Below are 24,938 nucleotides of genomic sequence, written 5' to 3'. Positions count from 1 at the left end.
TCTCTCTCTCTCTCTCTCTCTCTCTCTCTCTCTCTCTCTCTCTCTCTGTGTGTGTGTGTGTCTAAACTTACACTATTTGTTGTATTTCAGCTTCTCATATGCTAAGATTTTAGGAAAGTTCTACTACATTAACTTCCCCCTAGTTTTTAGTCTTTCTTTTAGTCTCTGGCTAGTGTCTACCCACCCTACCTCTTTGCTTCTTTCCTGATTTATAGGTGCCCAGATACACTCCTTTCTTTTACTCTTACAAGGGTTTACTTTTATTGTTTCCTTTTATCTTGCTTTTTAAGTTTTTAATTAATTTTAAAATTTTGTTGCACTTATTTACTACTCTTTCTAAATTTACTTTTAACTTATGTTGCGTTTATTTATGAATGTGTACCTGTGTTGCACATTTGCAATGGTGTGCATGTGGTGGAAACTCGGAGGAGTCAGTTCTCCCTTTCCACCATTTGGGTCCTAAGTAGTTAAACTCAGATCATCAAGCCTGGTGATAAGTGTCCTTATCCACTGGGCTGTCCTGGCCAGCCTTCATTTTTTTTAAAACTTAAACAAAAAAATTTTTTTGAGACAGGGTTTTACTATGTAGCCTTACTAGCATGATCACTATGTAGATCAGGCTGGCTGAGAACTCACTGAGATCCACCTCTTCTCTGAGGACTGGGATTAAAGGAGTGTGCCACCATACACACCTTATTTTGCTTTTTGAATGAGGGACTCATCATGTAGCCCGGGTTGGTCTGAAACATTCTATAGCCCAGGCTGCCCTTCGGAGTCTCTTGAGTGCTAAGATTCCAGGCATGTGCCACCATGCCCAGATAGATAACTCTTTAAAATCAGCATTATTAAAGAATGTCACATAAATAAATATTTACTCAGGCCCAACACTGCCTTTGCTCCACCCCCCCAAGAAAAAATTGAAGTAGAAAGTTCACAGAATTTTGAGCTTTAATAAATACTACCATCTACCCATTGCTGTGACTAAATCTATAATGCTGTCACACTGTACAGTACTTCATAGTGCCTCCTTTGTGGTTAGCCCTCTTCCCTTACCACTTGCCTCAGGCATGAAATTGGTTTTTCTTGTTATGGTCAGCAATGACATGTCCTATATATGAAGTCATACACTGCATTGTCTTTTGAGCCTGACCTCTAATGCTCTTGAAATGCCCTATGTGTCAGTTTGGTCTTTATCAGTTATCCCATGGCTATACCACAGTGATTCTCTGCTCATCAGTTCATGGTAGTTGAGTTGATCCAGGTTTTAGGCTGTTGTTGATAGTGGGTGAAAACATTTTTGTGCTAGTCTTTTAAATAACTTTTCTAATATTAACTACCTTTTACTTGGCATCCCTGCAGAACTGTTGAAAGAAAATTCCTGGAGTTTACCTTCATAAATTGGCTTTGTGTGAGGTCTGTAGTTTGGAGCATCTTTCAGCTTAGATGGCTGTATGTAAATGGTCTGGGTGGAGTGGAGCAAATTAGGGAGCACAGTTTGGAGGAAATAGTCTCACCAGGGTTCAGTGGTCATCTTCTTAGGAGTATGTGCCTGGTGTTGTTGGGTCTGATTTTTATCAACAAGAGAGTGATAGTAGGAATTAGAAACTTGAAATCTAAATTTTTACATTAAGTGCAGGTAGTTAAATTTTAAAATGTTAACTGACCCCCTGCTCCCAAACCAAGCAACCCTTGTATGGGAACTAAACAAAAGCATTCTATGGACATTGATTTCTGGCTGTGGTCCATTTTGATACATGTGCTTTAAAATGTTGACTTTTGCCTTCAGTTTTATTTACTGTCCAGACAGGGTCTCACATATCTTAGGTTCTCCTTGAACTCACTATATATTGAGGCTGATCTTGGAACTCCTCCTGCGTAAATCTTCTTAGTGCTGGGATTACTGGCATGCACTGCCATGTCTGGTTTATTTGGTCCTGGGGATGGAACCCAGGGTTTTGTGTATGCTGTGCAAGCACCCAGTCTGCCAGCAGAGCTGCATTCTCTCTGAGCTACATCCTTAACCCAGTCTTCTGCTTTGAAATGCACTCTCTACTGGCAGAATGCATTAGTTAGGTTGAACTCTCCCCCCTTTTAATAGCTGAACATAATAACTTGGTTATTGTTGAAACCTCCAGGTTTACATTTTATTTTATATGCATGAGCTCATCATGGCACATATCTGGAGGGGAAAGGACAACATGTGGGTTCTTAGGGATTAGCTGTCAGGTTTGTAATATGTTTTCTGAATTCCAAAATCATTTTGTTGATTAAGCCAGCATAATTCACAATCACACTCAGAAAACGGGCAAGAGTGTTTAATACCCTTGAATGGCCTGAATAAGTGTATTTATTAAAATTATAGTTCTCTTCTACCCTAGAACAGTAGTTCTCAACCTTTCTAATGCTGTAACCCTTTAATATAATTGCTTATGTCGTGGTGACTCCCAACCATAAAATTATTTTTACTACTTCATAACTGTGATTTTGCTACTATTATGAATTATAATCTTAATATTTGATATGCAGGATATCTGATATGTGACTCCTATGAAAGGATCATTCAGTTTCCAAGAGGGTCTTGACCCACAGGTTGAGAACCACTACCCTAGGAAGATGGGATTGTAGTCTTGTGCCACAGTCTCAGCTCTCAGTATCCCTCACTTTAATTCCAGGCAACTACATTTTTGTAATAAGTTCAAGGATTAGATTCTGAACTTGGTTTGGGTTTATACCTTTATAACAGCAGAACCCCAAGAACTTGATTAAATACCAAAGAAGGAATCTGAGAAAATGGCCTTCATTTATTGTCTTTTTTTGTGTTCTGGCTATATAGTTTAATACAGAATTACAATATCCCTGTAAAGTAAGATGGAACAGTTCTTACATAAAACGGCAATTAAATGTCTGGAATGATGTTCCCAATATTTACTTAAGAAATAGAACCCTTTCCAAGCATGGTGGTTAATCACAATGTTTTGGAGGCTGAAGTAGAAGGATCATTAGTTTGAGACCAGACTGGACTATGCAATAGTGAGGCTATGTCTCAAAAAAAGAACAGCAACAAAAACAAAAAAGTAAACTGTGAAAAAGGGAAAAGATGAGGCTAACCGGTAGCAAGTCATAGGCTACATAGTGAGACCCTGACTCAAAAAAAATTTTTTTTCTTTTTTTTTTTCAAAGGGGAGGGGGTTTATTCAGGGCATAGGGCAAAGGTAGGGAGAGAAACGGGAGAAGGTGGTGGGGAAAGTGGAGAGAGAGAGAGGAGAGAAGTGGAGGCCGGCCATGACCACATGGAGAGAGGGGGAAGGGAAGGGGAAAAGGGCAAAGGGACAGAGAGAAGCTAGAGGCAAGAGAGTAAGGAAAAAATTTTTTTTCTAAAAGAAACTTTTTTTGGGTAATATTTGTTACAATTGTCTTTGAGCTTTTCTTTGTTTTGGTTTTTTTGAGACAAGGTTTACTCTGTAGTCTAAGCTGGCCCAGAACTTGTGGGTTCAGAAGGTGTAAGGTTAACCTTCAACCTCGAGTAGTCCTGCCTCAGCCTCTTGAGCTTTGGGACATAGGCTTAAGTCACTATGTCTGGAATTTGTTTTGAGATTTTAAAAAAGTGTGTGTGCCTGTGTGTGTGTGTGTGTGTGTGCGTGCGTGTGCGGGCGTGCATGCACATGCCTACTAAGTCCAGAAGAGGATATGGGATCCTGGAGCTGGAGTTAGAAGTTGTTTTAAGGTTTCTGATATGGGCTCTGAGAACCTCTCTTAAGACCTCTCTAAGAGCTGTGAGTACTCTTGACCAGGGAGCCATCTCATCAGCCACAGTTTTTCCCCCCGAAGATATGTTTGTGTGTGTGTGTATGTATGTGTATGTCACATGCTTGTAGGTTTTGATGGAGGCACTTGTGAGCAACTCAAAGTGGGTACTAGGATCCAAGCTCCAGTCATCTGGAAGAGCCCAAAACTGTTATGTTGAGTCATCTCTCTAGCCCTTAGAGTTAGTATTTGAGAAAGGGTCTGAATTTAGCCCAGACTGAAACTCAGTACCTCAAGTAAGATGGTTTAAAATCATCATGCTTCTGCTGGTGCCTCTGCCGCTGCCTCTGTCTCTCCCTAGTGTAAGAATTTCAAGTATACGCTACTATGCCCATCTTAAGCAGAGTATTTAATCTAGACTCTCCTTTTCATAGAAGTCTTCTGGGCACTAAGCTAAAACAACACTCAGCTTTTGTCTTTGAGTTGAGAAGAGGTGACTGTCACAGACCTTGTTGCTGTAGTGCCATGCTCATGTTACAGCTTCTGTTATCATTGAAAAGTGTGAAATCTGAAATAGAGGGGAACAGCAAGTTTTGAAGAGCAGCCCAAGTCACTGCGGACAGGAGTACTAGAGTTGTGAGGGTGCCTTCAGCTGTCTCCTTGTTGTGATGCATGTGCATGTGTGCACGCATGTGCACATTGCAGCTTGTACCAGTGCTGGTTTTCAAGCTGCTGCTCTTAATCATAGTTTCTCTTCCTGTATTCTTAGCTTTCTGTAGAACAGTTTTATAAGGGAGATGGATTATTTTAAACAGTCTCAACAAATGACATCTATGTCAGTTCAAAGTATGGGTTGAGTTTGGTTTTTACTTTTGAAATCTTATTCCTTCATGCTTTTCTCCCTAGGCAAGAATTATTGCAGGTCTCTAAAATCAACTCAAGTTCATATAGGGTTTCTGGGAATTAAAAAAATTCAAGAGTGCAACTTTTAATATTTTTTCTGTCTGATATTAGTGTTTTAAAGACAAATTAGGAAGCTGTGGTAAGATACTTTGGCACACATACAGAGAGCTCAATAAGTAAATATTGAATGTCAGACTTCTCTCTGGTGACCTCACTGAGTATGAAAGTCAGGAGTGCTTTACTTCTGACTCGTTGTCCCCAAGGATCTGTGGTCTTTAGAGATTTTTCATTCATTGTCAGCCAAGCTGCCCAATTTCTGGCATTTGTTTTGGCACTATAATGAAATAGACAAAGGAATATGATGATTAGTCTCAGAGACATCTCTGTCAGTGAAAGAAAGGAAGAAGAAAAACGTGAGCAAAAATATACAAGCCAAAGTCTTACTGTTGGAGAGCCTTGAGGGAAGTGAAGTTGGATTGTAAGCACCTCAAGGAAGCTGCTGAGGTCAGTATAATATTCATGTTTATTTAAAGTGAACGATAGGGTTGGCAAGATTGTTTCACTTGTTATTGTGAATATTTTAGATATTACAGAAGACTTCGAAGTACAGTGTCAAGATCCAGCAGGCAAGGGAGATTAACTTCAAAATAGGCCTTTTGCCAGGTGTGATAGCCTGTGATCTAACATCCAACTGGCACAAGCAGAAGGATTGAGTTCAAGACCAGCCTGAGATTCTTTGGGGAAATAGGTAGGGCTGTGTGTGGTGCTTGGCATATACCTTTAATCCCAGAGAGGCAGAGGCAGGAGGATCTTTGTGAGTTGGCTAGGCTGGTCTACATAGTGAGTTCCAGTTCCAGGCCAGCCAGGGTTATATAATGAAACCTTGTCTCAAAAATAACAGCAAAAATAGAAATAAAGCCTGAGGACTAGAGAGAGGAAAACTGTATAGGCAAATGTTAGAATGATTCAAGGTAATGAGAGCCAAGCAAAGGTTACAGTTAGATGGATGTATTTGTGTGCTTCGTAGATCTTTATTAATAAATCAGCAAGGTGATTTAGTAAAGTGACCAGGGGAGAGTTGAAGCTGAGATCAGTCCTCCACACCTGACTGTCAGAGACAGGTTTTATAATAGAAACACTTTGATGGAGTTGCTGGCATAGTATGGGTGAGGTGGTGGGATATTAGCCCAGAGGTACCCTAGCTGAAGATGATAGGCACATGCATGTGTATGTGGAGGTAGAAGGGAATTCGGAAATTTTTTTAGACATTGGGGAATTGTGAGTACAGTGTCTGTGGTGGTAGGTTTGTTCAGAGGTATCATTTAGTTAATGACCTTATGCAGATCTCTTACTCTTACTGAAGTGTGTTTTTTAAATTAGTATAAAATAGACAACATGAGAAAGTGATGAACTTTCACCAGTATAATTTTATCAAAACAGTGACTCTTGTTACTTCACTAGATTCTATCATGTGCTTTGAATGTATAAGCAACAGTACAACTGTAAACTGAATATTTTGTCGATAGTGATCACTAAGAGTGGCTAGGTTAGAAATGAAGTCTCTGTTTCTGTCAAGAATTTATCCCTGCCCTTGTGCTCTGGAACAATTTAAATAGAAAACACAGGCTCTATGAAAGTTTTAGAACTAAGAAGTAGCCCTTCCATCTAACTTAGATTGGTTCACTAATGTCTTCCCTATTTCTTAAAAGGGCTTTTTAGCCTAGCCTTCTAAAGGAACTGAACAAAGTATGAGAAGACTTCAAGACTTAAGTTGAAGGAGAGAGATCACTTTAAAAAAAAAGAAAGAAAGAATTATTTTATTATATGTGTGGGTGTTTTGCCTACATATATGCATGTACACTGTGCATGTGCCTGATGCCCACAGATGTCAGATGAGGGCTTTAGATCCCCTGGAACTACTGGGTTACAGATGGTTGTGTGCCACCATGATGGTGCTGAGAACAGAACCTCTGTAATAACAAATGTTTCATTTGTTGTTGTTCCGTTTTTCAAGACACGATTTCTCTGTGTGGCCCTGGCTGTCCTGGAACTCACTCTGTAGACAGACTGTCAGAGATCTGCCTGCCGCTGCCTCCAGAGTGCTCAGGTAAGAGGCATGTGGCACCACCACCTGGCTAACAAGTGCTCTTAACCACTGAGCCATCTCTCCAGCCCTAAGAGAAAGCACTTTTGAAACTTGAAGATCTCTTAGTTCCTCAGGATTTTCAGCAAAATGTGGCTTTCATTCTTTTTATTTTGGTTGCAAACCTAGTTCAGCCCCTATATTTTTAAAATTCTGTAAAGCTAATAGAATATTTGAATTGACTGCAGTAAAGGGGTTTACAAGATAGGAGTGCAGAAGGATCACAGTGGCTCAATACTGTTTGGGCCACTCAAATGACCTTCTGATCATTTTGTTTTGTTTTGCTTTTACATAATTCATCCATGTTTATTGCTGAGTATACTTAGAAAATTAGATGCTATAAAACTTATGATATAATAATTCCTGTATAAAATACAAAAGAATATAATACAATGAACACCTGTTGATCTTTATTTTTAATAATACTTATTCTTTGAGAATTTCATACATGCATACACTGCATTTTTATCATATTAATCTCAACTCCCCTCTAGTTCACTCCCTTCATCTTAAAAAAATGTATCTAATCTGTCTTCTTTGTCTTGTCTTGACTTGTCTGTCTCTTTAAGATCTATCAGCAGTAGGATTTGAGAAATAAACAATAAGGGTCTTATGCTAATAATTCTTGACACAACCTGTACTTGTCTATTTGGGGATTTACATGTCTGTAAATTCTTGAGTCTAAAGGACTCTAGCAGAGTGTAAACTGCAGTGAAGTTCTTCCACAAGGCAGGACTGTGTTTGTTGTGTGGGGCTCTTGACACTGACCTTACCCCCAGTGCATCCTTGCAGATGAGGCTCTTGCTTTGTCAATGGTGTAAAGGTCTTGTGTCCTCTTAGCTCTGCTGTACCAGTAAGCAGTGGCTTAATTAGTAGTGTCTGGAGGGTTGATTTGACCAGAATAGAGTAGTTTTCAAAAGGGAAAGAATTGTTAAAGAGAGCGAGTGAAGTGTGGCAGGATGGGACCATGTGCGGCAGATGGGCTCTGGTTTGCTAAGGTCCTTAGATGACTGGTAAGCTGCTTTTCTTGCCAAACAAGGAAATTCTGTGATTTACCCATTGTATAACCTTTATATATATCCAAATCAGTAGTCTAGCCTTCTGCTTTACTGTCTCCTCCTCCTCTTTTCCTGTCTTCTCTTTCCTTCCTTCACATGTTTCCTACCTTTTGTTCCTTTGTTCTCTTCCTTTAAGCCTCTGGAAAAACCTATTATTTAAGTTAGCTATTGGAAAAGTTCCACCCATTGTGTGTTTTTATGAGCTGGAATCTCTCTGTACCTACCCTGGCTCTTCTGGAACTTGCGTGTAGCTAGGCTAGCCTTAGACTCACAAAGATCATCCTACCTCTGCTTACTAAATGCCGGTGTAGTTTATGTGAGCAGTGTACCCAATCTGAGTTCCCCTTATTTTAGAATGATTAGTCTGTATAGTTTAAAGATAACAAATACCAAGACCTCTAATCATGTGGGAAAAAAATCTGAATACAGACTAGTAAAGATTAGGACAGATCAAAATAAACAGTGGTCTGTGAATTACGTAATAGTATAAAATGCATTGGTATTTCTTGCCTAAAATACTTAGACATTTGTACACACACCTTCCAGTATTTATTGCTTTATTCATTATAGCTAGGAATTGGAACCAGTCTAGTTGTTTATCAACAGGTGTAAATGGATAATGAAAATCTGGTACATACATAATGTGGATTGCTATGTATTAATTAAGGCCACACAATCTCAGAAAGAAGGAATCCACATGTTCCCTCATTCAGTTCCTAACCTGTGATGTGTATATGCATATATACATAATGCACATATGGGTATAACACATAGGAGATCAAGAAGGGTTAAGTATGTGATGAGGTGACGAGAAAGGATGGAACCCAAGTAGTGGGCACATGAGTTGCTAGAAAGCTAATTTTTTTTCTAGTTTTAACTGTGATGAATTTTTTGTTTTTTTGTGTGATGAATAAGTACATAAAAATATAATAGATTGTTAAAGTGTAAATCCAGAGTGAATCAAAGTGTAAATCCAAAGTGAATCTCATATCTTCAGCATGTCTGCTCTAACTCTGCTCATTGAGATGGGTAGACTTCAGGTCATTCTAATCTTTCTGTGCAATATCTTTTATTTACGAGTTCTTTATAATAAAATGTTACTAATAACAGCTCAGAAATATATACGTAAAAGTATTTCACATTTGTTTGTTATGAGTTCTCACTGTGTGATCCTGGCTGATCTATTACTTGCTGTGTTACTAAGGTTCACTTCCAACTTGTGCCAATTCTTCTGCCTCAGCCTCATACATGAGTGCTGGGATCACAGGCATGAGCCAGCAGCATTCCTGGTACCATTTTACTGTTTTAAGTGTGTAGTTGACAGTTTTGTATAGTCATCACCACTGTTCTAGAACATTTTAGATTTACCATCTTAAATAGAAACTGTCCATTAAACCACAACTTCTAGCCCCTGGTAACTCCTGTTCTACTACTTGTCTTTATGAATTTTCTCTCTTCTAGGCTTGTGATGTAAGTGGAGTCATCAATTGTCCTTTTATATTAGACTTATTTCACTTCACATACTGTTTTCATGGTTTGTTGTAGCATCTGTTAGAACTGCGTTCATCTTTATGGTCGAACAATATTCTGTTGTGTGTCCATGCATGGCTATTTCAGTTGTTTTCACCTCTTGGCTCATGTGTTTAATGCTACGCTGAATGTGGGAATACACATCTGTTTGGATTTTGCTGTTTAAATCAAGAGTAGAGTTGATGGATCATGTGATAATCCTTTAACCTTTTTGAGGAATTGCTAGATTCTCCCTTACCATCTGTATCATTCTACATCTCTACCAGCAAGCAGTTCATGAGGGTTCTCTTCAACACTTGTTATTTTTAATTTTTTTTTAGATAATAGCTATACTATTGGGTGTGACAAAAATTTAAAAACATTGTTCTGGTGATGTTGGATGACTCAGAAAGTAATTTACTACTTACTGTGAGGATCTATTTTCAAGTTACTAAAAGGAGTCAGTGGCCTAAACTAAGGCAATAAAGGAATTCTGACTGTTGTGTATAGTATCTGTTTACTTATTTATAAGATATTTCATTTATAAAGAGGGTTCTGTGTGTATATGTGTGTGTTTCTTGTTTCTTTCCTTATCTTGAGAGAGAGAGAGAGAGAGAGGGAGGGAGGGAGGGAGAGACAGAGAGAGGGAAGGGAGGGAGGGAGAGAGAGGGGGAGAGAGGGGGAGAGAGAGAGAGAGAGAGAGAGAGAGAGAGAGAGAGAGAGAGAGATATTGAGAGATTGAGAGATATTGAGAGAGAGATTGAGATTGATTTATTATGTAGTCCAGATTAGCCTGGAATTTGAGCAATGATCCCTCTGCCTCAATCCCCAAGAGCTGGGATTATTGGCATGAGCCACCGTGCTTCCAGTAGTCTATAAAGAGGCTTCTATATTTCTTGATGTGACAAGGGTGTATGCCAAAACTCAGGAGCAGAGGGTCTGGGGGCTTACCAATCAACTCTTGGATTTGCTTTTGAAGTCACTTATGATGAATAGTTTGCAGAGCACTAGGAATAAACTTTTGTAAGCTGACTTTTGACTGTGTGTACTATCTTGCTTTAGCTGTTGCCTTGTCTAACATAGCCTTAGCATATGTTCATAGAACGAAAAACCTGAGAGCAGGAACAGGACTATGAAAGAGACTGGAACTATCTTCTCATTGTACTGTTGTTGCTTAGCATTTACTGACCCCACCTCCCTGCCTCAGAGCTGGCTCTCTGGTGCCTAATTGGTAACAATACCTAGGAAATGTTGCTGAATATTTTTTTAAAGGGAAGCACAAAAACTCTATTGGCAAATATTCTGATGGTCCAGTTTTGTCTCCTCTGATAAACACAACTGTCCTGAGAACTGGTAAGCCAGTGTACTGTGAGCAAAAGGCGGGGTGACTGGGAAACTTGAACTTCTTCCTTGTTTGTATTTTATCTGGAAAAACTAGTCTTTGGGGGCAGGAGGAATGTTTCATGAACAATTTTAGGAAATGGCATGTGCTGTGTTCAGATCTTGAGATTTACAATGTACAGCAGCTCCTTAAAATTCTGAGGAGTCCTGCAGTGATGGCAGTAGGTAGTTTTATTCAGTGTTTTCCAAACCATAACAGTCCTTTGGTTGAGTAACTATACCTTGTACCAAATATTTTTAGTCATATTTTGGAAAATTATAACTCTTGTGTCTGATCTATTTCGATATCAAAAATTTGAATATTTTTGAGTACTATAAAGTATAAAGGTTCCCTTGAGTGCAAGGTGTTAGACCTTCCCTTAGTGTTATTCTGCCATCTTTTAAGTACCTGGCCTTTTCAAGACTCAGCAGATACAAATGTCCCATTTGTAAATGCTGGTCATTAGAGGGTACAATTTTAGAGCAGTGTCTTATTATGGGAGATGCTATGTGATGGTAAATGCTATTACCTTTTTCTTTTCTTCCACTCTTGTTACACAATTAAAGAAAAATAACTCAAATCACAGGTCTAACTGGTAAGACATTTATTTTATTTTATTTTAAGGTCTTTTGCTATGTAGTCTTGGCAGGTCTGGAACTCACTATGTAGACATACTGGCTTTGAATTCAAAAGAAATCTGCCTACCTGTCTCCTAAGAGTTGCTATTTAAAAAAAGAAAAAAGAAAAAAAAAGAAAGAGTTGGTATTAAAGCTGTATGCACTCGGCCCTTTGAATTTTTTAGAAATGTATTGTTGTGTATGCTATGTATGTGTCTGTGCATGCCGGAGTGTATATGTGGATGTTGAAGGACAACTTTGTGTATTCACTTCTCTCCAACTTTTATGTGGGTTCTGAGAATGGAGCTCAGGCTTGAGAAGCAAGTGCCTTTGCCCTCTGAACTGTCTGGTTAGCCCTTTAATTAGTCCTTAAAGTTACCTTACAAAGTAATGGGTCTCGTTACACCACCTTTGTACATATGTGTAATTATAATTTATTCATCCATTTTTCCCCCCATTGCTCTACCCCATTCCTGCCTCTATATAGTCCCTTTACTGCTTTCATGTCATGTTTTCCATTGCCTTTTCTTCTTACCTCCCTGTGAGCTAGAGTTTTGCTGTGTATACCTTCCAGGCTAGCTTTGAATTCTCACACTCTGCTGCAGGTTTTCTGGGTATCTGGCATTGCAGACATGACATCTCACCAATTAGGTGCTTTCTTTTCCTTTCCTTTTTTCTCTTTTCTTTTTTGTTCTTGTTTTCTTTTTCCTTTTAGAAATGACCCAATGCTGTGTAATGTGCAAGTGAAAATTGTGACTGGTTGAGTTGCCCTTTTCTGGCTGCTCTGTTAGGCCAGGCTGTTAGGATAGCAACAACCAGTAAGTATTTATTAACTAGGATTTTATTTCTTTCCACATTTTCAAACCCTGGTGCTTGTAATGGTAAGTTTCAGGTTTTAGAAAGTAACAGCCCCAAATTAAGCTGATGTAGACTACCAGGATTTTACTAGTTCATTTGAGTGAGTGGCATGGCATGAAGGAGTTGTCTTCTTGGAACTAAATATTTGGTCTGGAAAAGATGACATGACTTTCTTCCCACAGGAATCAAGTGGGAAGATCAGAGTAGGACTAGGCTGGATACCTGTAGGGCCTCATCAGGAGGTTACCTGAGCTAAAGCTTGTTTGTCAGGTGTGTGCATAATCTTTTCTCTTTTTGGACCAGTGATTCCCAACCTTCCTAATGCTGCATGCAACCTTTTAATAAAGTTTCTCGTTTTATGGTGACTCCTAGCCGTAAAATTATTTTTGATGCTACTTTAAAATTGTAATTTTACTACTATTAGGAGCTGTAATATAAATGCTTTTAGATCTTTGACAAAGACCAAAGGAATCAAAACCCACAAGTTTAGAACCACTGCTTTAGACTGTTAGACTGGGCTGAAAGGCATTGTTGACTCTGTTTCTAGGCCTACTCTGCCACTGTTTCCTCAGCTGGACTAGTATAAGTAGGAGTTAGAGAGCCAGCTATGGAAGGGCCAGCAGCCATCCAGGAAATAAATACAAATGGCTGTCAATTCATTAGCCTAATTAAGTGAACAATTAAGAGTTCCTTCTCCATTCTCATTTGTTCAAGCAATCAATCTTTGAAATCAGAGCAGTGTACCACTCTTATCCTCTAATCTACTGAATTCGAGAACTGCAAAAGGCAGTTCAACTTAAGGAGTGATGCCTTTTTTTTTTCTTTTTAAAGATGTGACATTGTGTCTGGACCTAATGAGAACAAGACCAGGACACTGGTTCTTAGCCCCTATAAAGTCCAGGAGAGCATATTAAAGTGCTCTGCTGAGCTCCACTTGTCCAGTGTATGTTCTGGTGGTGAGATTAGGGTCTGAGATTCTGTATTTCTAATGCATCCAGGTTGATGATGTTGGTTCTAAGATCATAACTCAAGAATCACTTTTTGGTGAGGATGCAGGTAGCTTTTCATTTTTTTTTTCCATTAAGGTCTGCATAGGCAAGGAAAGAAAGCCTCCACCTCTTTAAGGACCCCATGCCAGGTGATTACAGTCAGCTTAACCCAACCCTTGGAAATACTGTGCAAGGTAGTTCTTGTTCCACTTACCATATGAATGCCATTAAAAATGAAGTAGCTTTTTTCTTTTGTTGGGAGCACTTCATGAGGGAACTTGACTGGGCTGCAAGTAGAGAGCTCCTTGCAGCCTAAAACAGTAATTTTTAAGGGACAGCTTTTATGTATATATAAATCAAAGGATGATGTTGATGAATTTACCGATATTATGTTTGATGTTGAGGATATGTTAAATTCTCTTCCTGTTTATTCATGACAGTTGTATAGTTATATGATCTATACACTGTAGATCACTTTTACAGTCAATGATTATTCAGTTGAATGGTAAGATTTATTTCTTCACTACAGTGATAAAGGGAATGAAAACTTGACTTTATAATTAATATATCTTTCAAATCACAGAAAAGATGAGAATATATTAAAGATTTTTTTAAAAGATTGTTACTGATTTATTTGTTTACTTATCTTTTAGCCTAGACTGGCCTAAAACTTGTTTTGTAGCTCAGGGTAGCCCAGCCTTGTGATCTGCCTATCTAATCTCCAGAATGCTGCCCCACACCCACTAAAGGTGCATGCCATTGTTTTCAGTTGCTAGTTGGTTATTGACAAGCCTTATTTCAGAAATAAATAATGTTAAAGGGTATATTTCAGAACAGTAGATATTGCAGCATGACAAAATTCTTGAAAATTCAACTATAAAACTTATTTAAAGCACAGTGTTCTTTATTAATGTTCATTTGAAAGGTCAACTTGTTTTCAGTGGAGCTCAGTGAAGTTACTTTCTGTTATTTGACAGAACCGCAAATTTATTTTTTTAAAAAAGTGGTGACCCAAGCAGTTGAACTGAAGGTATTCTGGGAAAATCTGCTGTTTATTGTGAAAATCATCTTTGATCTTGGAATTAAAAGTAAAGCTGGAAAGGAATTTACAAACAAGAAAAAGAAGAAGTTTGGAATTGGACTCACAGGATCTGGGCTTGGAAATGCCTCAGGTAAATCACATGGGAATAGTGTACAGTGTGATTCTCTGTGGTGATAAAAAGGGCACGGTGTTGTTGCTGGAAGCCTTCTGCATCTTAACACAGCTTGGCACACTAGCTTCAAAGACAGCTTATTTCTGCCCTCGCCTAGTGTGAGTATGTGCTCCTTGTTTTCCTTATTTGCTGTAGCCTTGAAGATTTCAATGAGCTTGACACAAGCAGCATGGTGGGTAAGTAGGTTAGTTACTAAACCTGCTGGCTTTCTGAGGACAGAATGAATTACTCAGAAATTTAATCTGCCACCCAAATCCCATTTTTGATATTCTGATATTTTGCTTCCCAACTTTCCTATTTACAACAGTTGATAAGTGGTGATTTTGTCTCACACATAGAAGCACACACACCTGTATGTTCTGTAAACACCTCCAAGAGTGGTATATTCATATTCTTATCCCCAGCCTGTGTGTGTGCATGTGTGCGTGTGTATTTAGCGCTTTCTTTCTCTTGACCTGGTTTTGCAGTGTAGGTGTAGCTGGCTTCAAGTTCACAATCTTCCTGCCCTGGCCCTGAAGATGTTGGAATTATAGGCATACAGTAGTACCACATCTCACTCTGTAGACCAGGCTGGCCTCAAACTCAGAAATCCGCCTGCCTCTGCCTCCCAAGTGCTGGGATTAAAGGCATGCGCCACCACTGCCCAGCTTGTCCCCATTTTCTTATCCAGACTTTCCCCTATTTCTATTCATGGTTAATTTTCATTTAGGACATACCCCTCCCCCAGTTCAAGTACTGGGAAGAAATCTAAAAATAATGAGCAGGTAGAGACTCCTAAGTGGGATCATACACCACAATCAATCCCTAGGGCACAGGGATAAAACAAAACAAAACAGGATGGCTTGGTGACTTTGCAGCAGAGGCTAACAAGGAAGACATGGTAACTGACACTTAAAGGACCAGAAGCCACTTCTGTCTCAACCTCTGTGCCAAAGATCCACATACAAGGTGTGGTCTGCTGTCTGTTGACTGCTTGAATTAGGACTCTAAAACTTGTTTACTTAAGCTAGATTTTTGTGAAAATAAAGACCTCAAAGTTTTGGAGGGTCTGGCAAAAATCAAACAAAACTAGCACATGTGATGTGAGAGTACCTAGGAGAACGGAGAAGGCAGGTCAGGGTAGGAAGTGAGGAGGGGTGTAAGTAGAAAGTAAGTGGGTAGGCAACTGTACCTTATAAAACTCTTGAAACTTGTGGGAGAGTAAGAGAAATGTTTTTAGTTTCTGCAGTTAGATTTCAGAGTGTGGCTTTTATTTAAGCCAGGGTGTGCTGCTGAAGTGGTTTGGATAGGTGATGAAATATAAAAGAGAGAGAGGCAAACAGGAGAGCAAGTCTGTATTTCTAGCCATGTCTTAGAGACGTTAGGAGGCTATTGTGTTGTTCCTGTTGGTAGTACTGAATACCTAAATTGGGCTGGCAAGATAGCTCAATGGATAAAGAAAGGCTCTTGCCACAGATCATGATTGGCATGAGTTCAGTCTCCTAGACACTCATGATGGAAAGAGAAAACTGATGTCAGCAAGTTGTCCTGTAACTTCCCCTTCCCCCCCCCCCAAAAAAAAAAGAAACATAAAAAAAGATACCCAGATGTTCTTTGTTTGGGGAAGTAAGACATTGGACTTAGGAATATAGTTTAGGTCTGACTTAATATTGCAGTAGCCCTCAGAAAACAGGAGGGCATTCTCTTCTTTAGGGGAATTAGAAAAGAGTTTTGTTACAGGAGTATTTTAAGAAATGTTTATATAGCTTAAAAAATAAAGAGCCCAGTGTTGTATGCTGACTCTAGTGACCAAACTTCAAATTTTAGAAGTTGTTAAGATCTACTGTTCTGATATTTTTTTATCTGTTCTAATTTTTTTATATACATCTTAGCTCTTTTCTTCATAGAGGTCCATGTTCAGTGCTAGGAAAGCTCTTGGTGTGCTACACAAAAGAGACAGGGCTATTTCTCCAAATAAATTATGTGCTGGGGTAAGGATGGGCTTACGTGTAGTAAGTTGGGCTTGAAGCTGTCTGTAAATGAAATGTGAAAATGGTTTTGTTGTAGCCCAGCGTAAGCGGAATGGACCCGCCTTTTGGGGATGCCTTTCGAAGCCACACCTTTTCAGAACAGACTCTGATGAGCACAGATCTCTTAGCCAACAGTTCTGATCCAGATTTCATGTATGAGCTGGTAAGCATCACTTTTTTTTGTTTTAATTTTAATTGATTTGAATCAAAATGACGTAGAGTTTTTATTTATAAATGTCTGAAAAGAGAAACAAATGTCCATGATGTGGAGCCTCACACAGGTAAAACCATTACCCACGGGGCTGAGGAAGGAGGATCGTGAGGGGCCACATAGATCTGGTTTTAAGAATAGGGTCATGACTAGGGCCCGGGTTTGATTCTTGTGACTTAAGTCTGGTGATTTTAGAAAGATACCCAAATTGATGACAGTAGTATATGAAGAGATTATCTGTCCAGTTCTCCGTGAGGAAAGTAAGCTGTGTGTGTGATACAGTCAACTGCTAATGGGCTTCTTAGCTCACAGAGGAAGGAGGGATACATGCACAAGGTGTATATAGAGATGGTAAGACACATTTGCAACTATAAGCAATGTCATAGGGTATTGACTTGTTTTCTGAGGTAGACAAAAAGTTCCCAAGGTAAAAAATAACACTTTATTTTGTGTGCAGGGATAGTTTACGTGCACATGTCTGTGCACTACATGTATGTAGTACCCACAGAGGCCAAAAGAATGTATGTGATCCTGTGGCACTAGGTAGTTGTGAGCCACCAAGTGGGTGCTAGGAATGGAAGCCATGGCCTCTGCAAGAGCATCAAATGTTCTTAACCTCTGCCATCTCTGGAATCCCACTCCTTTTTGGTTTGTTTGTTTGTTTGTTTGTTTAGGCAGGATCTCACTTGTAGCTTTGGCTGGCCTGGAACTTGATATATAGACTAGACTGGCCTGAAACCTCACAGCTACCTGCCTACTTCTGCCTCATGAGTGCTTGGATTAAAGGTTTTTGCCACCTTGACTAGCCCAAGGGTTGGGGGTGGGGAACTTATATTTTTAACTGTACACATGAGTGAAGGTGCCCAAAGAGACCAGAGGTGTCACATATCCCTGGAGCTGGGAGTTAAAGCTGGTTTTGAGCTTCCAGACAACAGTGCTGGGAACCTAGCTTGGGTTCTTTAAAAAGTCAGTAAGTGCTCTTAACTGCTGAGCCATTTTTGTAGCCCCCAATATAATTTTAATCACGTTATTTAAATATCACAGAAATGCTAAAAATTTGTAAAGTTGAGTATATCAGCCTGTGAGTTCATTAAAAATCATTGAATTCTATACCTAATAAAAGTAGGATATGGTATATAAACTACTAAAGTGAAGCTACTCACACAGACACATACACAAACTAAAAATTCATTGGAACGAAGTAAACTGTAAAACTGAGAACTCATTCCTTTTTTGAGCCTTCACTCTTCAGATTTTCCCCAAAAGGTAACTACTGCTAGCAGATATAGATGAATTTGAATATGCCTTTTACTTTGGATGCATGATATATAGTTTGCTCCCCGCTCCACCCCACATTTATTTAGTCTGTGTGTATGTGTCTGCACACATGTCACAGTGTATATGTTTAAGTCAGAGGGTAACTGAGACTGGTTCCCTCCTTGTATCATATGGGTCCCAGGGGTTGGACTGAGGTGGTCAGGCTTGTCATTAAGCCTTTACCCACTGAGCTTTCTCTTCAACTGGAGTTTGCTTTTTCTGAACAAAAAATATGTGATGGACAACCTTCTGTGTTAGTGTGTTAGTGTGTTAGGACTCAACTTCATTTGCCATGGCTATATAGTATAACTACCTTTTTTTTTTTTTTTTTTTTTTTTTCTGAGACAGGGTTTCTCTGTGTAGCCTTGGCTGTCCTGGAACTCTCTCTGTAGACCAGGCTGGCCTTGAACTCAGAAATCCACCTGCCTCTGCCTCCCAAGTACTGGGATTAAAGGCATGCGCCACCACTGCTCGGCTGTATAACTACCTTTTATTTATTTTATTTTTGAGACAGGGTTTTACAGTGAAACTCTGGCTGTCCTGAAACTTGCTATGTAGATCAGGCTGGCCTCATACTCACAGAGATCATCCTGCTTCTGCCTTCTGAGTGGATTAAAGATGTGTGTCACCACTCCAGGCCTTTTTTTTTTTTTTTTTTTTTTTTTTAAGGCTGAAGCAGCTTTATTTTTTCCCAATCTGCTTTTATATCATTCTAGGTACATCTAAAAAACATGGTCAGTTCTTAGATCAAAAACAAAATAATCAAGCAAAGCGGTAAACAAAGCCCCATGGTCACTGTTTCTATTATTTTTTTTAATTTTTAATTTTTTTTATTAAATCATAATTTTTATTCACACAGGAGGTTATAAACACAAAAAGGCAGGACATGGGGAAGGGGAAGACACTGGAACGTAGGTGTTCAGGGGGAGTACAGATACCTTTTAGAACAGCGTATTGGCTAGGTGAAGATTCAGGGGACAGGTCACTATGACTCTGCCTATGATTCACTTGTCCTTATCTAAGTTGGTACTATCCACCAAGGCTACCTATTCACAAGGTCTATGACTGCTCAGGCTGGTAAATTTCCACAAAAGCTGCCTATTTTCAATAGCTTATAGCCATCTGTTTCAGTGTTTTTCCACAGAGACCCAGGACTTTGTGTTAGCATGCATCTATGTCAGGCCTATTGCTGATTTTAGGCCTATGGTTGATTTTAGGCCTTCAGTGTATAAGCAGGGCTGCCCCTGACATCTCCTCCCTTCTCTAAGTATAGAAGATCTGTGGTGATTCTAATCTTGTGAAGGCGGGGATAGAGGCCTGACCTCCAGTTATTGAAGGGGACCTTGTAATGGCTCCAGTCCAGGCCTTTTACTACATTATAAAATCACATTTTTGCAGTGCATGAGGATTATTTGACTTACCATGCCAAGAATTGTTACCTAGGTCTTATCTAAGTCCTAACAATTTTACAATTAACTTTTAGCATTCTCTGGGCTCTTTGTCTCCGTATATAATTTACTCCTTAAGTGGAAAGTGTGATGAAGTCTTCAATATTTCTTACTAAAGAATGCCTCTAAGGGCTTTGATGTTTAGGCCCATACTTTAGCCTCTCAAAAAAAGTTATCTTCCCACTTTTCTTGCCAATGAAATAAAGGTATATAGATATAAATAAGCAGAAGGTATCATTTCAGTAGCCTTTCTCTTAAAACAGACCAGAGGTAGAGTATTTATTTGGGCATTTACAGGTATGGGTGGAGGTGAATATTTTCTTCCTAAAGCATGGTATGTGACTTCCCGTTTTAAACCTTCCTTAGGATAGAGAGATGAATTATCAACAGAATCCTAGAGACAACTTCCTTTCTTTGGAAGACTGCAAAGACATTGAAAATCTGGAAACTTTCACAGATGTCCTGGACAATGAGGATGCTTTAACTTCAAACTGGGAACAGTGGGATACATACTGTGAAGACTTAACTAAGTACACCAAACTAACCAGCTGTGACATCTGGGGGACGAAAGAAGTGGATTACCTGGGTCTTGATGACTTTTCTAGCCCTTACCAAGATGAAGAGGTCATCAGTAAAACTCCAACCTTGGCCCAGCTCAATAGTGAGGACTCTCAGTCTGTTTCTGATTCCCTTTATTATCCTGACTCACTCTTCAGTGTCAAACAAAATCCCTTGCCCCCCTCTTCTTTTCCTAGTAAAAAGATCACAAGTAGAGCAGCTGCCCCTGTGTGTTCTTCAAAGACACTTCAGGCTGAGGTCCCATTGTCAGACTGTGTCCAAAAAGCAAGCAAACCTACTTCAAGCACACAGATCATGGTGAAGACCAACATGTATCATAATGAAAAGGTGAATTTTCATGTTGAATGTAAAGACTATGTAAAAAAAGCAAAAGTCAAGATCAACCCTGTGCAACAGGGCTGGCCCTTGCTGAGCCAGGTCCACATAGATGCTGCAAAGGAGAACACTTGTTACTGTGGAGCTGTGGCAAAGAGACAGGAGAGAAGGGGGTTGGAGCCTCATCAGGGTCATGGCACTCCTGCTTTGCCTTTCAGAGAAACCCAGGAACTATTACTTAGTCCTCTGCCCCAGGGTGGTCCTGGGTTGGTTGCCATAGCAGAGAGTGGCAGCCTTTCTGCCAGCACTTCTGTTTCAGATTCATCCCAGAAAAAAGAAGAGCACAATTATTCTCTTTTTATCTCTGACAACATGAGAGAACACCCAACCAAATACAGTCCTGAATATGATGAGGATGATGAAGATGATATTGATGATGAAGACCATGATGAAGGGTTTGGCAGTGAGCATGAGCTTTCTGAAAATGAAGAGGAGGAAGAAGAGGAAGAGGATTATGAGGATGACAGAGATGATGATATCAGCGACACTTTCTCTGAACCAGGTATAACTCTTGGAGCCTACTAAATTGACCTTTCTATTCACTGTTTGAAATAGGAAGCTTTTATTTGGATGGCTGCTATATTCTAACTTGGGGGTTAAATAAATAAATAAATAACTTAAAGTCTTTATTTGGATTAAAAGTAGCTTTCTTCTAGCCACATGATTCTAAAACCGTTATTTGAGCTTATGATCATTTGTGCCTATGTCATAGTTTATCTTGATTCTCTGAGGGCTTTTTTTTTTTAATCTATTTTGTCACTCTCTTGAGCACTTAAGTAAAGACTCCAAGAGTATGTTGTTTTAAAACAGGTTGCCCTGTTTTGCGTGTGCCCCTCTACTGTGACTAAGATAGGTGTATATAGAATAGAGTCAAGTGGTGTCAACTCATGTCACTCTTGCTCATAGTTAACAAAAGCCTACTCAGTCAACAGTTTGAAGATAAGTGTTTTCTTTGTGTCTGCTGTATTAAGAAAATATATATTATGCTAGATATGTTACATGCTTATAATACCAACACTTGAAGGCGGATGTAGCCAGGCGGTGGTGGTGCACGCCTTTAATCCCAGCACTTGGGAGGCAGAGGCAGGCGGATTTCTGAGTTCGAGAGTTCGAGGCCAGCCTGGTCTACAGAGTGAGTTCCAGGACAGCCCGGGCTACACAGAGAAACCCTGTCTCGAAAAACAAAAAACAAACAAACAAACAAAAAAAAAAAAAAAAGAAGGCAGATGTAAGAGGATCACCAAAAGTTTGAGGTCAGCCTGGTCTAGTTGGTGCTATGGCAGTCAGGACTATATAGTGAGACCTTGTCTTTAAAAAGCAATAAATAGGAAAAAAAAAAGCTGTAAGATGAGAAAGTTCATGCTACAGTGTGAAGAGCATGAAAGAGGATGCTTCACTTCATATGCAGTACATACAAACGAAACAGGAAAGAAACAGACCTGTGGGGAGCTGGGTCAATTCAGCATTTACATGTTTGGGCTAGAGCCGCTGTTGGCTTATAAGCATATATAAAAATGCTGTGGCCAAGTGGCACATGGTTAAAAATACACAAAGAAGTGAAGAGTTTAAATTTTAAGCAAAAGTTTCTTCAGAATTAGTCTTGATACTAATAACTGCATAAAACCCATTAAAAATTAAACTTTATGAAATTATCAAAGAGTCCTTTTGTTTAAAATGGTGATTTCAGGCACTCTGAATATTGACATTTTTCTGAAACTGTGGACAGTGACTATATCAGTGCAGCACTGTGTCTGTGCATGTGCATATATATATGTGTGTGTGCACGAGCACATGGGTGGGTGTGGCTGTGACTGTGGCTGATGCAATGTTGGATTAACCCCCAGCCTCATATATGCTAAGCAAGCCTACCTCTGAGCCACGGCCTTCCAAAGCATTATTATTCATCAAAGGTTTTCTCATTTTTTATAATTTTTAAAAATTCAAATGCTTAAATTTATGCATTTGATACCACAAGTTGTTTGGCTTGGGTATTTTTTAAGTAAGTAAAAATGAAAAGTACTTCAAGTTTAACTTGGAGAAAAAGAGTTTCTATCTGTTTTCCTTTGATTTACTTTAGCATCCTGGATAATCTAGATAGAATTGTCTTTTCTCTTTGCCAGGACCATTTTTCTCACAGTACACTGACAAGTCTACATCAAGATGTAGATGGGAAATTGGACTGGGTATAATAAGGGTAGTTTCTGAACCTTTATCCATTGTCATTCAGGTGTGGCTCTTGAAGACTGGCAGATTAAATCTAAGCATGAGAGTCTTGTACAGAATTAAGGTGGGGTACTAAGGAGTATATTAGCACAGATAGGGTAGAGAACTAAGGGGAACAGAATGTAAGGAAGGAAGTGCCTTGTCCAGTGGTGCTTACAAGCAGGTGGATCCTAAGATCACTAAATCTCAGTGCCACCAAGGCAAGCAATAGGTGTGCTGTTCATGTCATATTAATTGTGACTTTGCTTTTCCTTGACTTTGTACTACTTTCATTGAAAAATATTTAAGATACACAGTATGGTATTTTGATATATTTATTACATTGTTGTTATGTGCTAATTAACATCCATTACTTGACATAATTATGTTTTCTTTTTTGAGTATTAACTATATTTCCTGTACTATCTGTTGCTGTTTGTACATTAGATTTCTAGAACTTATTCTGCAAAACAGCAATTTGCTCTTTGATGAACACCTCACATGTCCACATGTCTTTGGTTCCTGACAACCATATTCTCTACTTCTGTATGTTTGACTTTAATCCCACATGTGGAGACTTCGCAGTCTGTCTTTCTGTGCCTGTTGTGTTTTAGTTGACATAACAAGTAAATTCACCTTGGCATAAATGTAAGCCTTAGAGTATAAGTTATATTGTATGTACTTGGATTTTTGTATCTGTACATTTGCTTGGATGTTAGAAGTATTGTGGTAAATGTAGGAGTACAGGTAGCTTTCAAGAGAATGCTTTCTATTTTTATTAATATTTCTGGAGACATAGTCTGAACTTGCTGTGCAGACCAGCCTGGCCTCTACCTCTTGTCATAAGAGATTTGTGTGCTTCTGTCTTCTGAATATCTTCTTATCAAAGATATGCATCTGGCCTTCTAAAACAAACCAAAAAAGATTTGTTTTTATTATTTTAAATTGTGTCTGTGAGAGGCTGGAGAGATGACTCGGTGGTTAGGAGTGCTTTTGTTGCTCTTACAGAGGACCCAAATATAGTTCCCAGCACCTACAATGCAGTGGCTTACAGCTATTTGTAACTGCAGTTCAGGGAGTCCAGTGCCTTCTTCTGACAACCTTGAACAGCAGACACACATGTGGTATATATGAACACATGCAGGCAGAATACTCTTGCACATAAAATAGATAAATCTTACTTTAAAAAATAATGTGTGTGTGTGTGGGTATGCTCACCTGAGTGCAGGTGCTTTCAGAGGCCAGAGGTGTCGGATTCCCTGAAGCTGGAATTGCTGCAGTTGTGAGTGGCTTGACATGGATACTGAGTATCAAACTCAGGTCTTCTGAAAGAGCAGAGCCATTCCTCAGGCCTCTTTTCAGGGAAGTGGGATTGCTGGGTCATTTGATATTTTAATTTTTATTTTCTTAGTTTAGATGCTGGTACTCAAACTCAGGGCTGTGTGTATTCTGTGCTGGGCTTCCACTGAGCTATGGCCATTGTTGTTTTTCTCTACGGGGCAAACCCTGTTTGTTCCTTGTGTTAGACAAGTCGTGTATCACTGAAATACATCCCCAGTGTCTGGCCTGCCTTTTTTGAGCTAGGGTTTAGTTCTCTCCTTTATACTGGCACTGAGTATGTAATATGGGCTGATCCCTAACTCGATGTCCTCTTGTAACACAGGCTCCTGAGTACTTGGATTATGTTCATGCTGCCAGGCCAGCTATTTTCCATTTTTTTGAGGCACTTCCATACTGCTTTCCATAAAAACCATACCAGTTTACATTTTCACTGAAAATGAAGAGAGTTCTCTCTTCCCCATTTCTTTGACAACAGTGTCTGTCCAACTTGTGATGAACCATTGTGATCTGTGTGGCATAGTGTCTCTCTGATTTTTTTTAATTTGTGTTTTATTCATGATTAGTGGTATTGAGAATATTTTCATATCCTTGTTGGGCGCTTGGATATCTCTAAAGAAATGCCTATTTAGGATCTTTACCATGTTTGTAAGATAGGTTATCTTTTGTTTTTTGTGTTTTAGATATTAACTTAATGTTATATATATATTGTTAGTAATATTTCTTCTGTTTTATAGGCTGTCTCTTCACTGTTTTGATTAGTTTTGTTGTTCACAAGCTTTTTAGTTTGACAAAACCCCATTCCTCTGTTTCTACTTGCATTGCCTGTTATGCAGTCTTATCTCTAAGATTTTCATCTACCAGATCAATATCAAGAAGCGTCCTCCATGATTTTTCTATCACCTTTGTTACTTGTGGAAGATCTGTGGCCTTCTCCATTCTGCTTCTATCTCCTCCCTGTTCTTTACTACTTCTTCCTTCCTTTCTCTTTCCTTCTCTCTCTTCTCTTCCTTCTCTGTACCCCCTCCCCTCCCCTCCCCTCC

General features: G+C 39.2%; 1 protein-coding gene across 5 annotated transcripts in view; it reads left to right on the top strand.

Annotated features, from left to right (window-relative positions):
- Crebrf (CREB3 regulatory factor) overlaps positions 1–24,938 on the top strand; it is a 60,577-nt gene that overhangs the window by 5,886 nt on the left and 29,753 nt on the right. For 3 of the 5 annotated variants that reach the window (XM_028756474.1, XM_028756472.1, XM_028756475.1), the window contains exons 2-5: positions 12,396–12,483; positions 14,180–14,374; positions 16,463–16,588; positions 19,768–20,857. In XM_028756474.1, the coding sequence (XP_028612307.1) occupies positions 14,366–14,374; positions 16,463–16,588; positions 19,768–20,857 (1,225 nt within the window). In that variant the 5' untranslated portion in view covers positions 12,396–12,483; positions 14,180–14,365. The remainder of the gene's footprint in view (positions 1–12,395; positions 12,484–14,179; positions 14,375–16,462; positions 16,589–19,767; positions 20,858–24,938) is intronic. The other 2 variants (XM_028756473.1, XM_028756471.1) reach the window with 2 other exon arrangements.

The sequence above is a fragment of the Grammomys surdaster genome, unplaced genomic scaffold (genome assembly GCF_004785775.1).
Source record: "Grammomys surdaster isolate TR1022 unplaced genomic scaffold, NIH_TR_1.0 126121, whole genome shotgun sequence".
In the NCBI taxonomy this organism is placed as follows: domain Eukaryota; kingdom Metazoa; phylum Chordata; class Mammalia; order Rodentia; family Muridae; genus Grammomys; species Grammomys surdaster.
Note: the sequence above shows the minus strand (reverse complement) of the source record. Positions and strands in the feature narration are given on the sequence as shown.